We start from the raw sequence: 17,718 nt of genomic DNA, 5'->3' as shown, positions 1-17,718 counted from the left end.
ATAAACAAATAAAAAATTTATTTTCTTTATTGGAGTAGCTGGTTTCCAGATTGATACTGAGAGGAGTCAGTCAGTCTAGAGTAGCGTTTCTCAAACTTTTTCTAAGTGGGGATCGATTGTTAATAACAATATTATAGGGATCACCTTACTCTTGTCTCCGTGTAAGCATATCATTATTTATTTATTAATTTTTTTAATGTTTTGAGCATACGTTAATTCCTGTATATTTATATTTTTAAAATAGTATTAACTTAGATTCCCTTAATTCTAGTCCTGCGCATGCCTTATAACTACAAAGTTTCATCACCGTATATGAAAATGAAGGATACTTACTGTGCAAATTTAACCAGGTTCTCACTACAGTTAGTCTTCAATTCTGTACGGCACTCGGAGTGGCCATCATCTTATCTGCCTGGTTCTTCAATAGCATGGAAAATTGGATAAATGTTGCGATCGAACTTAAACCGGAAAGTAATCTTTTTATTCCGAAGCTTACATTGCTATATACACTAAGTGCGTAATATGAAAATCTTTGGTGATCAACAATAAGCATAACATCGAGAGAAGAGTTGCTGGTGAAAGCCTCAGACAGGGTTGAATTAATTTAATTACATATCACAACTTTTTTTTTTTTTTTTTTTTTTTTGGAGTGGGGTGGGAAATACAATGTTGGTGTTTAATTTTAATTTAGAAACACCAAGAATCTCGTACCTTATTAACGTACAAATGAAATTTTCTGCGATAACAGGGATATTTCATGACTTCAGTACATATAGTTTATTTATTTTTTTTTTAAAATAAATTATTTTGTTTACAGCTGCTCCTATTGTAAAACCAAAGCCGCCATCGGCAACCAGTATTCCGGCCATTTTAAAAGCATTACAAGATGAGTGGGACGCTGTGATGTTGCATAGCTTCACACTGAGACAGCAGTTACAGACAGCACGACAAGAACTTAGGTACGCTTATTTGAATGTGTTGACTTTGTAAAATGAATAAGTTTAATTTTTTTCTTTCTTTTTTTTCATAGTTTTTTAATTGCCGTGGCGGTACCCAAGCCAATACGATATGGGACCTATAATAAAAATTGCATCGGTTATTTGTTATATTTCAAGTAATGAATCTTTGAGGTTTCCGTATCGATAAAGTTAACCATGTTTTTTCACATGGAAACTATGTGATGTGATTAAAACAGCAATATGTGTCTATGTAATAATTATATCACCATCGTCTTCATTTGACGGAGGTAGAAATTCCCATTGAAAGTCTCGGTATTAATAAATATATAGAAGCATTCCTGAGTTTAAGTATTTATAATCATTCGTCAATGTAGTTCTTCTTGTAGGAATTCTGTACAAATTTGGTTGTCATTTATATGTGTAGTAGTTTAACGTCCCACGATTATACTCAGAAGCTGAGGGAGACTGTGATAATGATAATGAACGAAATGGTGGGAGGAACCACGAGAAAATCTACGCACACGGTGTTTGTCTGCCACAAAGCTCACTTGGAGCGAGCTGGGATTGAAACCACCACCATCACGCACCAGAGGTGAGCACTCGATCACTGAGCCCCTTCATTGATTGTAGTTCAGCATGTCTTGTCTCACCGAGGCTATAAGGGACGTGTACGTATAGCTTAATATGGCATTATACATTGGACTTCAAATGGGGAATGGTAGAACACTTATCATCATTATGAAGAGTTCCTGTTTTAATTCTAAGTGTGTGTTGGATAGATCATATTCAAGGGTCTCCTCGTATTATTTTGACTGTCAGTTCTTTCGTCAGCATCTTTCATTTGTATTTACTGTTTATCTCCTTGAACCTAAAGTATAACCGAGAGACGTTATACTTCAGACAAAGGGAAGGACTATTTTGCCTCTACTGCTTTACAATGACTAACAGAATATTTTTAATCAATATATTTCGAGTAGACGTTTGCACTTACCCATACCACAATGGTATCCAAGGACATATAGCGAAATGGTTACAGAAGTTTTATAACATTTTTATCTTTTAATTCATTTTACTTTTACATTTTCCTAACGTGTTTTATTTTATTTATTATTTATTTATTTATTTTATTATTTTTTCATACATTGAAGATGAGTACAAGCGTGTTCTCAAAATATATTGAACGCCCCTCTGCAACAAGTAGCTAACGCACATGCTTAGTATTAGCTTGATCCCGTTGTGAAATTTATTTATATATTCATTCGTTCATTCTTAGTAGAAAAAAAAAAGAGCTTAATTATTTATACGCGTACATTAGAGGCTTTATGTATAGATGACATAAGCAATATTACGGTTGCATCTGTTGAGTGTATAGGTGTTGCCTCCTAAGAATTCCTCCTTCCTGGTGGCATGACCTCATCCCGCTCGTCAGTTGAATGCGTGAGATATGTACAAATATTGCTACCGATAGTTTTCTGTAGTTGCTCATTATAGAGTAGGATAGGCACGTTTGAAATTTGATAGGAAGCATACAAGTTATAAAGATTAGTATCACAATTCTAATTAGTGATGATTTATAAATTCAGTAGAATTGAAGTATGTTGTGCGTAAATTACAAATATGGTAACAAAATTGGACATAATTTTGGAGGACATTTCGACTAACCTTACATGGATGTGAATAGAACTTTTTTAAGTAATGAACGTTGGATATTGGTATGTAGTATTTTTTTTCTCCTGTCTGTTGGACTATGTTCGAAGAAAATATTTTGACGAGTCAACAAGGACATTATTTAATTTGGCAAATCATTATATCAAATTTACTGATTGATATTTTGGCCAATGATCTGAAGTAAAATTGTCCTTCAGGCAGTGCATTTTTCATTTTTTTTTTTTTTAATTACAGTCGATCAATTCAAAATTCAAAATATGTGTAAAACTGTTTCGTTAGAGATTGAAGACCAGTAGGAGTAAAATTATCTTAGTTTTTTTTTTTTTCTTTCTTTTAAAGGAAGAAAATATGCAATAAATGAAAATTCTGTTTTAGCATCTCTCAACTTTTGTTTCAGCCACGCCTTGTACCAGCACGATGCAGCATGCAGAGTAATTGCTCGTCTCACAAAGGAAGTAACAGCTGCCCGAGAAGCCTTGGCTACTTTGAAACCACAAGCTGGTATCACTCAAAATCCTGCAGGCATACCACAACCGGTAATCTTTTTTATTTTTTTCGTTGATACTTACGGGAAAGTATTTATTTTAAGAAACAATTGTTTCCTTAAAAATAGTAAACGAGAAATCAATAATAATAATAATAATTGCTAATATTTACTATATAACATGTAACTCGAACCCGGGTGTTAAAAATTATTGTCAAACTGTTTCGAAATGTTAGCAGATACTTTATAGCTTCTAATCGCTACTGAACTGAAAATGTATGGGTAGGTTCCTGCTATGTGTGGTTATTTCTGAGAGGAAAAAGTAAATGTAATCCTTACTTATCAACCTTTGATGGACTTTCTGAGCCTATCAGCACAATGAAACAAAGGGAAAAGCATATCAATTTTATAACTTTTTTTTTTTTCCAAGCCAAATTCAGTTTAAGAAGTGAGTATTTAATTGACTTTTTCTTCGAGAAAGTTTCCACTGGAAGCAGGAACCTACCAATGTAGCAACGAGTAGAAGTAATTGATTAAGATGTTAGCGAATAAGGTCTGTTCCGGAAACATTGTAGCATGATTGAACTAAGCGCGTAATACGTGATAAAGCGAAGCGAAACCAGTTTGAGTTTGCAAATAGATGGTAGAATGAATTTCGTTTGCAGAGTGTGAAGTCATGTTTATGTAGTGCTTAAGGTGTGGGAATGAATAAGCGAAGTGGGCAGAAAAACGCAGAAAGAATCTGCCGTTTCTTTCAAAATGTGTGTAACAGAGATCGGAAAGTGACGTATAGCCATTTCATCAGTGAAGGAATTGCCCGAAATACTTTTTATTGTATTCTACGAAGGTTTGAGGACACGGGCAGTGCCAAATACAAGACGCCACCAGGTCGTCGGGCGTGGTTGATGAACCAACAAGTAGTGAAGAAAGTTGCATTGGAACTTTTGAAGAATCCCAGTGTTTCTGTCTGCGAATAGGTCCAAAAATTGAAGTTACTGCCTGCTACCATACACAGAATCAAAAAAGAGAAATTGGACTTCAAAGCATATAAAGCAAAAGTGGCTCCAAAGTATACGGAAGAACAAAACATACGTGAAAAAAAAAAAAAAAAAAAAAAAAAAACTCGCAAAATTGCTGAGAGAAATTGGATTCAGCGTCATTCAAAATACTAGTGATTGATGACGAGACGTACTGTCCTGTCGACCCTAATGATGTTGCGGGACGTAAGTACTATTCGTGCCGACACAAAACACACGTTAGCGACAAATTCAAATTCAAGGCCAAGGCGAGGTTTCCCAAGCAATACCTGATATGGGAAGCAATGGACGCTGAGGAAAGGGTTTAAGCACCTTACATTTTGACGACCGACTGCACATGTTATCTCAATGAATGCATTAGGAAGAGATTGCTTCATTTTATCAACGATCGTAATGTCCTTTTCTGGCTGGGCATGGCAACATGTCACTACGCCAGTAAAGTCACCGACTACCTGAAAGCAAAAAACATCGACTTCGTTGTATAAAAGACAACGCACCTAACGTTCCTCAAGCGAGATCGGTTGAAAAATATTGGGCCCTCTGCAAAGCCGAGTACCGAAAAAGACCAGAACCAACGAAAAATCTAACTTCCTTCAAGAACATTTGGACGCGAATCTCCAGGAAAATGCCCCAGCAAGGTGGCAAGACTCCTATGGTGGGTGTAAGGAAAAAAACATCTAAAAGAGAAGGTGCGTATGGTCCACTAAAATAGCTCTCCATATTGTTAAATGATAATACTAATGTGAGTATTACTTTTGGCTTTTATTTACTATTTTTCTTTTCAGTTCCTTGCATATGCATACTACAATGTTTCCGGACTATACCTTATCTCGAAACCGTTTGATAAAATATTTAATTCTTGGATACAAGTTAAGATCTTTTAAATTTGGATTAATTATAATAAAAATAAATTTTTAGTTTTGGTGTTGAACAAAGTGTGAGTAGTACCTAAAAACTCTATGTATTTAACTGTTAACTTCATTTTGCAAATAACAAATTAACGGCAAAGAATTTTGTAGAGGCGGGATTTAATGTTCGTTGTGAAACTGACATTTTTTCACGTTATCTTACAATAGAATGAGCAGATATACATTTCGTGAAAGGAGTACCTTATAGGGACAAAGCACGGCTCCTTCCTTTACTTTGAACTCAATTTGTTGCAAACATAATGTTATATAATCTATTCAATTACTTTATTAATCATTAAAAATATAAAATTGTTAGTCATGAACAAGGTACATATACTTAACAAAAGTTTTTTTCTTTTTATTTATTTTTTTTTCTTCTTTTTTTTAAGGTGTGTGTATCTTGTTCATGTCTTATTCTTTTTGGGAGAAGACTATTACAGCTATGTGGTATATGTGTTTATTTGGAAGAAGAAGAGGATATTATTTGGTTGTATTGCAATTATTAAAATATTTAGAATAGTGGAAATTCATACTTGCAATTGTTGAATAAGAAACGTTGCTTTTAATATCGTTTTTATTTGTAGTGTTGACAATACTTTTTTTTTTTTTTTTAAATATATATATATATATATATATATATAATAACTACGTATATAACAATTTCAGGTTAAGTGGCAACTTATATCTAGCGTATTAGTTATATTACTGTATTATATTTCTCAGTTTTTGTTATGAAATACACATTCTATTTTTTCTTACTACGCGATAGGTGCTTTGATGTATGTGTAAGGAGAGGTCTCAAGCTAGGTATGAGAAAGTGAAACATTACTTTAAAGTGTGATTTGTACAGATGCATGCAGACGTATCTGAATTATGAGATTATCTCCTTTGAGGCGAATGTTCTTGATTCTATTTTTGATGAGGTCAGAATATTTGTTCACTCACCAATCAATGACAGTTGAGGTGCTTGACTAAAAATTGGTTGCCATAGTTTCTTAATGATAAAACCCTCACCTTTGGTTTGAAAGATCTGGTCCATGTGAGTGTTCAGTGCTAGACCATGTGAGTATGTGATAGACTACACTCTTCGTGCCAGATCTGTGGCGTGGTTCTATAACTCAGCTCTCGTAAAGGTGAGATTCTATGGTGAAGAAGAGTTTATTCGTTGTCTATTATGGTATATGCACACGCTAAAAGCATAGACTTTCGGTTTGGGTCTAGACGTAGGTCGGAACTTACGTAAAGTGCAGGTTATGGAACAGACCCATAGTCTTCGTGCTCTTCGTGCTCCACAAGGACGTAAAACAAATTATTAGAGTCGTGGGTTTTCTCGGGATCGTTTCAATTGTTTCATTTAACCAACTCTTTCGCAGTCGTTTATTTGCATTTGTCATCTGTTTTCTTTGGTGTAGAACAGGGGTGGCAAACCTTTTTTAACTTGAGGACGGCTTTTAATTTCAAAAATCACTGGTCGTACTTATCTAAATATAGACCAGTGGTGTCCAATTATAAATAACCCGAACGCCATAAAGTATGATTACTATTAAAATAGAGGCCTACATCTCCATGTCTCTCTCCCTCCCCGCGGCGCATAACGACAATGCATATTCAGAAATCCCTCAGATTGACTCTATTGACGTATACAACTAACTTCTCAGAAATTAATCTTTTTGTAAATGATGCATAGGAGGATATTTTGATTCAAAGGAGTAGAATTGACATTTTTTTTCTATAAAAGTAAGGAAGACTGTAATACCTTACGATGATCATGAATGAATGAAACATCCTTAGATTTAATACATTTTATTGCATAAAATAGCTATACAATGATTGCAGAGAATAGAGATTATTATTTAAAGCTATAGAAAAGGATCTACATATTTCTTTGCTGAGATATCACATTGAATTCGATAGTGAAAGAACAAACCACCGCGGGCTACGTTTCACGACTTACCATCCGACTAATAGACCACTCCTGATCTAGAGGACATTGAGGTATACTTCAGTTTAAAAATTAAGAAGTAGTGAACTGCGATCTATGAAGCAAGAAACAGGATATTGGGAATCAATATGTTAACCATGTACCACCCAATGAATAAACGGTCTGGAGTTTGGATTGAATGCAAAATATCATTGATTGTCTAAATTGACGCGTTTCTAGTTTATATTCTGTTGCTGTAAATGTTAATATCAATTTGTTTTGTAGGCAATTGCTGTGGAAGCCGGTGGAGTGGCTAACCAACCTACTGAACAGGCTGGAATGACGCCAGAGGTTATTCAGAAGCTTCAAGATAAGGCCACTGTACTTACGCAGGAGAGAAAGAAACGGGGAAAAACTGTACCTGAAGACCTAGTTTCACATGATATGATACGAACATACCATACATTGGCCTCGCATCCGGTAAGTACTATAAAATCTATTTGCTTTTTTTCTAAAATATACATGGTGTGTTCCTATATAGCCGAAAATCATCGAGCGTTCCTTTGATATACATGATCCTGTGTGGTTCCCAAAGGGAAATCGGAATTTTTGGTGTTACTCAGGCTTGTGAGTCAAGTAGGAAACTAATTAAATTAACGCCGTTCGTTGAATTTTTGGAAGCGAGCTTCTATCATTTGATACAATATACATTTATTTAATTTTTATTCGTTGAAACTTCTGAATCACTTCACGTGTTTGAGGTTGAAATCGATTAAAGTTAATGGGGCAAATCAGCCCGAACTTGGAGAGTGCACCTATACACGAGGGTAATTCAGAAAGCAATGCCTCCAAGATTATATCTTTATTTGTGTTTGACAGATAGCACCGATATAGATATCAATGGAAAGCTTGCAGTGTCAGCTGCAAATGTCATTTTTCAACATAGTCTCCTTTACGGTTCATGTTGTCGCCGAAGAATTGTGGTGGCTGCTGGCAATACCAAGCCGAACTGCTGCTTTCACCTCCGCGTCACAACTGTAGCGTTGGCCCTTAAGGTGATCCTTAAGTTTGGGGAAGAACCAAAAGTCGCAGGGCGCAAAATCCAGACTATAGGCAGGATGAGGCAGAATGTCAACAACACTTTGCCAGCAGATAGGACAACTTTGATTTTTTTTTTCGGAATTTTTTTTGGGCGTTTCCGGGTCGTAATGGTGCATCGACGACTCGTCGCCGGCGATGAATGTTTCTGGGCGCACAACCTTCCGCAGTCAGAAATTCAATGACAGCCCGTTGTTTCAACCGGACGTCACCTCTGGATGCCATGGAGTGCTCCATTAATCTTGAACGAGAAGAGATAGGAAGGTGAAACAAGTGACATTCTATAGCTTAAACATCAGTGCATTAATGATAAACAATTCAGAATGTTGGCAATAGGTTGGCCAAGTAGTGGGTATGGACACATTACTTTCTGAATCACCCACGTATTGTAGTCTAATGTATCATAAAACCTTATGCTCTAGGAATATCACTTGACGTATGCAAGTGAATACTATATCTGTGTAATTAAACCATAATTAATTGTTAAGGAGATAAGTAAAACACTTTGTTGATTGAGTCTGTAAGTGTTTTTGTATATGGCTGTAACCACTGACTCTGTGGGCTTGTTCACATCAGGTTAAGTCATTCACATGAAAATCATATCACCACATACGTGTTAACGTTAAACGTGAGCGAATTTCAGTTTTAATGTATTATAATGGTTACATACTCAATAATTCTGTTATCACACATACTCAATAATTAATTTCTGAACAGATATTTAGAGGGCACGGTGGCTCAGTGGTAGAGGCTTACCTCTGGTACTTGGGGTTCCTGGTTCAATTTCCGGCCAAGTAAGTTTGTGGTAGACAACTTCTGTCCGTGGGTTTTTTCGGGGTACTTTCGTTCCTCCCGTTTTCTTATTCCACCAATTCTTCCATCATCGTCTCCCTTATCCTTAAGGGCATAATCGTGGGACGTTAAACCAGGGTTTGAAAAAACCCGGGCTTTTTTGAAAAAGCCCAACCCACCTGGGCCCATATGGGTTTTTTCGGGTATTTTCGGGTTTAATTGTTTTTTTCGGGTTTTTTCGAAATATTTCAATGTCTTTGGGGTAAAAGTGTTAAAATGTGATTTATATTTCAAGATTGTCATTGTCACCACTTGCAACAATTTTCTACTTACTGCTGTTTTGAAAAATGGCCGCCATTTTGAAATTTTACATTCGATCGCCGAGAAAATCTATACAACAAATTTAAGATATCTCGTGCTTCCACCGTCAAAATTTCAATTTAAAAGACTGAAAATTGCGCTTCGTAGCGTGGATACTTGCTGTTTTGAAAAAAAGGCCGCCATTTTGATATTTTACGTTGGTATGCCGCCAAAGTCTATACAGGAAATTTAGTGTGTCTCGTGCTTGTATTCTGAAAATTTTAACTTAAAAGGCCGAAAGTTGTACCCTGTTTTGTGTGTGGTAGAGGCAGCAAACGAGTTGAGTTGATTTTGTGTTTAACGTCCCTTTCAGCAGCGAGGCTATATGAGACGGGACCTATTGATTAACGTGGAATCCGAACCACATGAGCTCCCTCCGGGAAGCAAACCCGGGTCCTACGCCGCAGACGCGTACACTAACCGCATAGCCATGAAGGAGCTCGGCAGACAAACAAACAAATGTAGATCAAGTCATCCAGAAGCCTGACTAACGTTCGCTAAATATGAATACCAAAAGGGGTCTATTAATTTAAAACAAAGATACAATTCATGTTGTATGAAATAAATAAATGTTTTAAAATGTCTTATATGAAATTAACATCATCCAGCGTAAATAAACCTGCCATATTTTCTCCATGAGAATACGGGACACCTCAGATCCCCCCTTCCTCAAGTTTCCAACACAATGCAAAGAACTGAAGTCTGGTTATGAACAAAAGTATAATAGGCCGCGGTGGCTCAGTGGTAAAGCGTTCACCTCTAGTGCATGGGGTTCCTAGCTCGATCCCAGCTCGCGCCAAGTGAGCTTTGTGGCGGACAAACATCTTGTTCGTGGGTTTTCTCGGGATTGTCGTTTCCTTCCACTTTCTTCATTCCGTCATTTCATTCATTTCTCATCACTACCGTCACCTTGAGCATAGCAGGCATAACCATGAGACTAAAACAAAAAGATTTCATTTCATTTTATGTTTTTTCAATAATATAATAGGCGAAAGTTCACTAAGCAGCAGCTGCTTTTCTCTGTTCGTACCCTGCAATTAATTGTATAGACTGAAGATGCCTAAAAACTTAAGATGTGCTATAAAAATGCTTTACAGGAAAAACTGATTTTAATCAGTGGTACAGTCTACTTTCAATATTTTTCGCGCGTTGAGCAATATTTATTTCCATGGCTGTATCTGCCAAAATTACGTTCGTGAGTTTAATCTGATGAAAAGCTGATTTTTCTCCTTGTGTCGTGTGTAATTGTCAGGACCAGATTTACATTTTTCTAAGACGTGGACCAAAGCACAATTCTGTGCTCCTAGCCTCTGAAAAAGATTATAATTCTTGTTAACTTATCTAATGTGTTGCTGAAGAAAAGGTTAGTCATCTTTCCTGTGTTTGTAAATGTAGAAACACTCAAAGCCATCTTTTTTTATGTTCCGGAGAGTATCCGAGTTTCCATCAAGTGCAATGGGAAAAGTAGCATTGCAAATTTCGCTCGCTATCAAGTCGAACAGGATGGTGCTGTAACTTCCTCGAAACTGTTACATGCAACAGCGTACTGTTAATTCACTAATTACAGGATTCCCAGCCAATGTCCAAATTTTTTGTTTTTCACTTTTCGAATAAGCTGATATTGATAGCAGAAATGGAACGGAGTTAAAATACGGGACATTTCCCTGTCCCGACTAAATTTACGGGGACGCGGGACACTCGGGTCCAAAAACGGGACATTCCTTTTTTTTTACGGGACGTATGGCAGGCTTAAGCGTAAAATAAATAGTTTTATTGTTGAAGTATTCATTTCCGATCCTTCTGCGTTTAATTCGGGAATTTCCCGAGCACTTCTTTCACGGCGTGTACATCAAAACTTCCACTAGTACGGAAATTTGAACTCAGCACTTGAAATAGTAAGCGTTACATAGTCTTCGGAACCCCGAGCATTAAGCTTCTTAAATTTGACAAGAATTTTTACGTTATTGTTGGTGTTGATTTTACAGAGTGCTTATATGAAAAGTAGTAACTAATGACTGAACTAAACTACTGTTGTTGGAAAATCAAATTTTAGTTGAAGAACCTTGTATTTTACATCAAAGATAAGAAATTATACTAATAGTTTTACTAATGTATTTACATATGTACTATTAGTACCGGCACATACGACCTTAAACTCGTCAAGCGTATGAGTGATAATGTCCCTCGGTGCCGCCAAGTCGACGAGCATACTATTCGCGGAAAAGATTTTTTAAAGTACAAAATTGATTATTTTACTTCAAATAGGCTATAAGCATAATCCATACATTAATTTGTTCTATAACTATCTCAAGCTAAGTTAAAAAAAAAAAAAAAAAAATCATTTAGTGCATTCAGAACGTTATAAAGGTCTTACGTTGAATGTTGTTGTATACCTTAACGTGAAAGCCTCTAATTCGCCCAATGAAAGTCTAAAATCTGATAAAATCTGATCACCTTAGTTGTATCAATAATATACTAACAAATAGGTCAAAAACCCAGATGGGTTTTAAAGTGGATTTTTTCAGGTGGGTCCAACCCGAAAAAACCCACCGAGTTTTTTCGGGCTGGGCCCACTTGGGCAAACCCTGCGTTAAACCGAATGATTAAAAAAAGAAAAAAAAAAGATGTTTAAGTATATGTCACATCAAGAAAAAAAGAAACATTTCCCCGGCGAAACTCTCATATTGTTAGTGTCTACAAAAGAAACGTAAAGTTTGCAGTTCTTTCATAAAGAAATCGTTGTTTAAAAAATCTACATAAAGAACCAGTTTATCAAGCTGTCTTATTTCAGTTTTAGAGCCCTTGCATCTAAAGTACAAAATGTGTTCGTAAAGTGATCCAATCTTCATGTGAATGGCTTAACTGGTGAACAAGGGCACAGAATAAGTGGTTGAAACAGAACAGGAAATCTCTTACAGACACAATCAACAAAGTAAATGTTTGACTTATCTCCTTAACAGTTAGATTAAAAAGTGCATAGTTTCATAATTAAACCATGTCCTTTCATTCCAAATTTCTAATTTTCCGTCTATTTTGAGCTACAGAGAAACTAAACTGGCCACACCTTTTCTTTATTGCATTAACGGCTTTCACGTACCTGGAGAAAGTAAGTTAAAGCCTGCCTGCACTCGTCCAGAACACTCATATAATGCAAAATAACATGATAAAATTATTTTCCACGCTAACTCTTGTAAAAGATTTCATCGATTTGTAATATATATATATATATATAAAGGAAATTAGGACTTATATAAAGGAAATTAGTAAAAGTGTATCTCCGTTCTCCACCTTCCTTTACACAGTTTTGTTTCGCCGATAGCAGAGAATTGTAAAACATGGATATATACATAGAGCGCATACTAGTCCTTATGTAATTCCTTGAACCGCTTGCGATAGTTTCTATAGTTCTAAGCCAGAGCGTTTTAAAATGTGACGTTTCACATTTTTGGCGGTTGAGTAACATTCTTGGTGAACAAGGCCACAGCTTAAATGGCCGAAACCATCTAGTAAAAAATCTTACAGATGCAATCAACGGAATTAGAGTTTCCTCTCATCATTTTACTTCTGAGTGGAGACGTTTTGAGAACTTATTAGAACTTTTTTGTTTTTCCATTTGATGTGTGTGTAGTCGCGTTTGATGTAAGCAGTCCCGGGTTCAATTTCCGGTGGAGACACTCGGTTGAAAAGATGTAACACCTTTTTCAGGCCAATCATCCTGAATGGGTTTTTTCCTGGGTTTTCCTCGTTCATACGAGGCAAATGCCGGCATGGTACTTAACATCAGGCGCGCATTCAGAAATGTTTGTTGGGAGGTGTCCAAGCTTTTGGAAGGGGGTGGGAAAGGATCAGTAGTACAAGTCATTATGTCTGTGATGTCTATGTAGTATTGAACGAGTATTATTCTGCACCTGAAAAGACGATAAGTAATTTTAAAATACTTCCACGTGTATTTTCAGAAAAAAAAAAATGATAGAACTAGATTGTTTTTATAAGAGAAATAGTACAGATGAAGTGTTAGATCAAATTTTCATGCTACATCAATCATTACCCTGTTAAGCAAGTATAGTTTTATTGAGAAAGTGTACAAATGCATGTTGAGGAAAGGGGTCAGAGGGCCAGAACCCGGTGGATCACCTTGGGTGCGCTTCTGCCTAATATATAGGTCCCAGGCTCCTTACTTTCTTCCTTCCTCAAATAGTGTGCTCGCGGAGGGATAACAACCGTCATACGTGACGGACTTACGCTTATAGAAGCCGGTAATGCCCCAGGAATATGATTAATAAATAAAGATTTTATTCGGTATAAGAAACCACTTCCGGGACTTCGGTCGCCGAATTTTTAAAGATTACTATTGAAATTCACTTCTGAAACAATACCAAAGACACACTTCAAAGAATTAGCGTAATGGTAGAACACTACAATCTGAAAGTTTACATTTATATCTTCATATGTTTACTTACAAGTTCGCTATGTTCGGAACTATATCATATCAAACCAGAAATGAGTTGCCAGATACCCGTAATATACAAACTTGTATTTATTGTAAGTGTTTCACGTGTTGGTAGCTAAATTGTTACGTATATGCGAAAAATCGAGGCTAGATCTAATTATTAATGTAGGTAAAACTACATCAAATTTGAAAGGATTTCTTACATTTTCGCTTACTGCAGTTCTAAAAAGTAATATAGTGTTTCTGTTATTAGTAACTAATATATTTTTATGTAGTGTAAAAATTTTGTTCTTCTGTATTCCCTTAGGGCTTGCATAGTGCTGGTATACCTGGTATATTGTCTTTGGATATTCACGGAGCAGATACAAGTAAAATTCTCACAGGTGGTAATGATAGAAATGCGACAGTGTTTAATAAAGACACAGAACAAGTTGTTGCTATTCTCAAGGGTCATACGAAGAAAGTTACGCGAGTTATTTACCATCCTGAAGAGGTAAGTACATAAAAGCAACAATATATTCTAATTTCACTATTTCCTTTTATCAGCTTTGAGTATAAGATTGTTTTGAAGGTTTGGGAAAAAAAGTGATCAATGAAGATTTCAAAACTGCCCTTAATTTTTGCTTTTGTATGAATTGTATCATATTTTATTATTATTTCTGGAGTTCGCCTTTTATTTGATTCTGTAGAGAAGTGGCGTCCTAGAATCGCCATCTGAATCACCTGTCTCTCATCCCGCCTAAGTACTCTTTCAATTATATTATATTAGTACTCTTTCAATCACTTTCACCACTTTAACGATATATGCAGGGTTGCTAACTATAATAAAATTATCCCATTTTACATTGCGTTATCGGAATCACTCGCAATTGTGTTACATTCAAGAATGGTTATTTAGAAAAATAATGAGACTGGTAAGACTGTGCATGAACCGACAACGCTGCTGCCTCCATCTTCACACAACAGTTAAGTGAAACCTCGCCGTTGACTCAGGACAAGTTTGAACTTGCTCCAGTTGCTACACAATTGTTGAGAGCTTCTCAGGTGAAGTTGTCTGTGAGGTGCATTACGAAAATGTATTGGCAAAAAGTTTGTGCCATCAAATTTTGTGTAAAGTTTAGCGAATCCGCTACTTCGTTACAGGGTGTTTATGAAGAACATTCCTTATCCGAGGCACAGGTGTTCGGGCAGAAGTCCATTTTAGGAGGCCAAAAACAAATGGAAGACGAATCTCGTAATTGATGCTCATTTACTTTTTTGAGAGTTGGGGATTGTCCACAAGGAGTTGCGCCATCAGGACAGACTGTCAATCAAACTTTTTATCGGAAGTCCTTGAGAGGAAAGGGTACCGCGTGTGAGATCAGGTATTGCACGCACTTGAATGCTGCGCCACGGCAACGTAACATATCACACGGCAGTCTTCATCAACGAATTTTTGCAGAAGAAAGCATTCCTGTGCTTCCCTCTATTCACCTAGATCTCAGTTTCTGTGACTTCTTGCTCAAAAAGCACTTGAAAGGACGCCATTTTGGTACTTCGGATAATATTCAGAAGAGCGTAACCGACGAGCCAGCAGAAGCCTTTCAGCACTCGTAAGTAAAATTGAAACAACGCCTCCATCTCTGTGTAGCTGCCCACTGAGACTGTTTTGAAGGGCATAACTTTGATTTATAAAAAGAAAGAAATTGTTAAAAATCGCAAAATATCATTATTTTTCTAACACAGCTCGTATATCCATAATGAAATGTACTTTAAACTAAATAATTTTGACAATAAGTGCTTTTTAAATTTAATAGCAACAAGAGAAAAATGTGGAGTTTATAAGAAGTATGTGATTTGGTTAACTGATTTTGGTACATATTGTTATTCGCGAAATTATCTGTGGTAATTTTAATATTAGAAATGAAACTTATTAACTATGTAGTGGCAGTTTGTATATGTAATTTGCACAAACTAATTTTTAGAAACATTAAATGTGCAAGGGTTGAATTATCAGCAATGAAGTGTAGTCGACGTTTGTACTCATTATTTGCACTGAACGAAACAAGTAAGGAGGGTGTAGTAGGAAATTACACCCGTTACTTAAAACCGCCAATTTTAAAGTAGCAGAATATTGATATGTCCCCTTTTGTAGTTATCTCTGAATTGAGCTTGGACTCTTTTTTTCTCATTCATATTACCCAGGATAAGTAATTGGCTGAACTGTTGAATAATACCTCTAGCATATGACAGTGCGATAGATTGAGATTGGACAAAAATAATTTTAATAAATTTATTGTACTTCTCTTTCTTCCAGGACGTTGTGATAACCGCCTCTCCAGATACAACTATCCGAGTATGGAATGTACCTGTTTCCCAGACAATGCAGTTGATTCGCGCTCATGATGGACCTGTAACTGGCTTATCTCTACACCCAACTGGCGATTATGTTCTTTCCACTTCAACAGACCAGCATTGGGCATTCTCAGACATCAGAAGTGGTCGTCTGTTAACAAAGGTAAAGCAGGGTCATTTACTTTTTTCTTCATCGGGGGCGCAGTGGCTCAGTGGTAGAGCGTTCACCTCTGGTGCTTGGGGTCCCGGGTTCGATCCCAGCTCCCGCCAAGTGAACTTTGTGGTGGACAAAAACCGTGCTCGTGGGTTTTCTCGGGTTCTCCCGTTTCCTCCCACTTTCTTCATTTCACTCATCTCTCATCATCACCGTCTCCTTTAGCCTAACCGGCATAACCGTGGGACGTAAAACTTAAAGATTTCATTTATTTTTTTCTTTTCTTCATCTTTTAATTTAAAGGGGGATGAATATATGAATTCTTAAGATGAATGAATATTGTTGTAACAACCAGTTATAGCTTAATTGTAATAAACAATAAAATACCGTATGACCAGAACAGATTCCTACAGGTTATAATAATACTAATAATAATAATAATAATAATAATAATAATAATAATAATAATAATAATAATAATAATAAAAATGACTTACCTTGACTACCTGAAATTCTTCTGAATTCGGCCTCCTCCTCCGCTACAGCCGACCCTTCCTCACCAATTTGACAGGAATGCATGCTTTTTTTTTTTACTACTATTTTTATTTTTAGTATATACCTAGCCTAGCCATAAATACTGTTACAAAGAAAACACTCAACATCAATAGTAAGAGAAAAGGAAATTTAATATGCATATAGTATATGAAGCATACATGGTCTGACAACAGTTTGCACCAATCAAAATTCTCCGTTAGCACGCATACAGGCTCGAAGTCTGGCGGGCCACTCGTCTATGGCAGTACGCACTGTCTCTAAGGAAACTGGCGCCACTGCAGCCAGTAAAGAACGCTTCACTCTGGCAACTGTGGGATAGCGCTTTTTGCAGACAATATCCGCAAGCAATGTCCACAGTTTGTAAAATAGGGGATTAAGGTCACGGCTGCAAGAGGGCCAGTCCTTAGTGGATATGAAGTCAGGCACATTGTGCGCCAGCCACTAGTGGGTTGATTTTGCCTTGTGAGCAGGAGCCGAGTCTTGCTGGAAAGTCCATGTGGGCGTTTTGAAGAGGCTGGTAGTCAAATCCTTCTCTATAGTCTCCAGCAGTGTTTTGGTACACCCGGACACTAGTTTTCACTCCTTTCTCACAAAAATGAAGACATAGCTCACTTCCCACCACACCATGACGGACGTGGGATGATGGGCTCTCTGGATTTTCGGAGCTTTGTCTCTGGCTTCCTTAGCTGATGATGCATACACCTTATCATTTTGGCAATTGAAACATTTTTCGGTAGTGAACAACTTCTCATCGGGGAACAGAATCTGTGTGAGCCGATTTTCTGCGTACCACTGAAGCGGCGTTTACTTTTACACTTCCTGTGCTCCATCAGACGGGGCGTCAGAAAGTGTCCCGTTGACTGTCAGTAGGCTCAAATACCAAGATCGTTCCTGAGTAGCCTGGACATCACTTGGAGATGGAGATTTTTCTGATAGTGTGATATTCATAGACTGAGATTTTAAGTAATTATTAAGATCTTTTAAATTGTAATTTCCTT

The 17,718-nt window shown here is 36.7% G+C and overlaps 1 protein-coding gene across 1 annotated transcript in view; it reads left to right on the top strand.

Moving 5' to 3' along the window:
• The window catches only part of Prp19 (pre-mRNA processing factor 19), a 41,898-nt gene that overhangs the window by 10,129 nt on the left and 14,051 nt on the right, over positions 1 to 17,718 (top strand). The window contains exons 3-7 of the mRNA XM_081770785.1: positions 818 to 959; positions 3,025 to 3,163; positions 7,263 to 7,457; positions 13,985 to 14,170; positions 15,974 to 16,174. Of these exons, the coding sequence (XP_081626911.1) occupies positions 818 to 959; positions 3,025 to 3,163; positions 7,263 to 7,457; positions 13,985 to 14,170; positions 15,974 to 16,174 (863 nt within the window). The remainder of the gene's footprint in view (positions 1 to 817; positions 960 to 3,024; positions 3,164 to 7,262; positions 7,458 to 13,984; positions 14,171 to 15,973; positions 16,175 to 17,718) is intronic.

The sequence above is a fragment of the Thermobia domestica genome, chromosome 9 (assembly GCF_964235325.1).
Source record: "Thermobia domestica chromosome 9, izTheDome1.hap1.1, whole genome shotgun sequence".
In the NCBI taxonomy this organism is placed as follows: domain Eukaryota; kingdom Metazoa; phylum Arthropoda; class Insecta; order Zygentoma; family Lepismatidae; genus Thermobia; species Thermobia domestica.
Note: the sequence above shows the minus strand (reverse complement) of the source record. Positions and strands in the feature narration are given on the sequence as shown.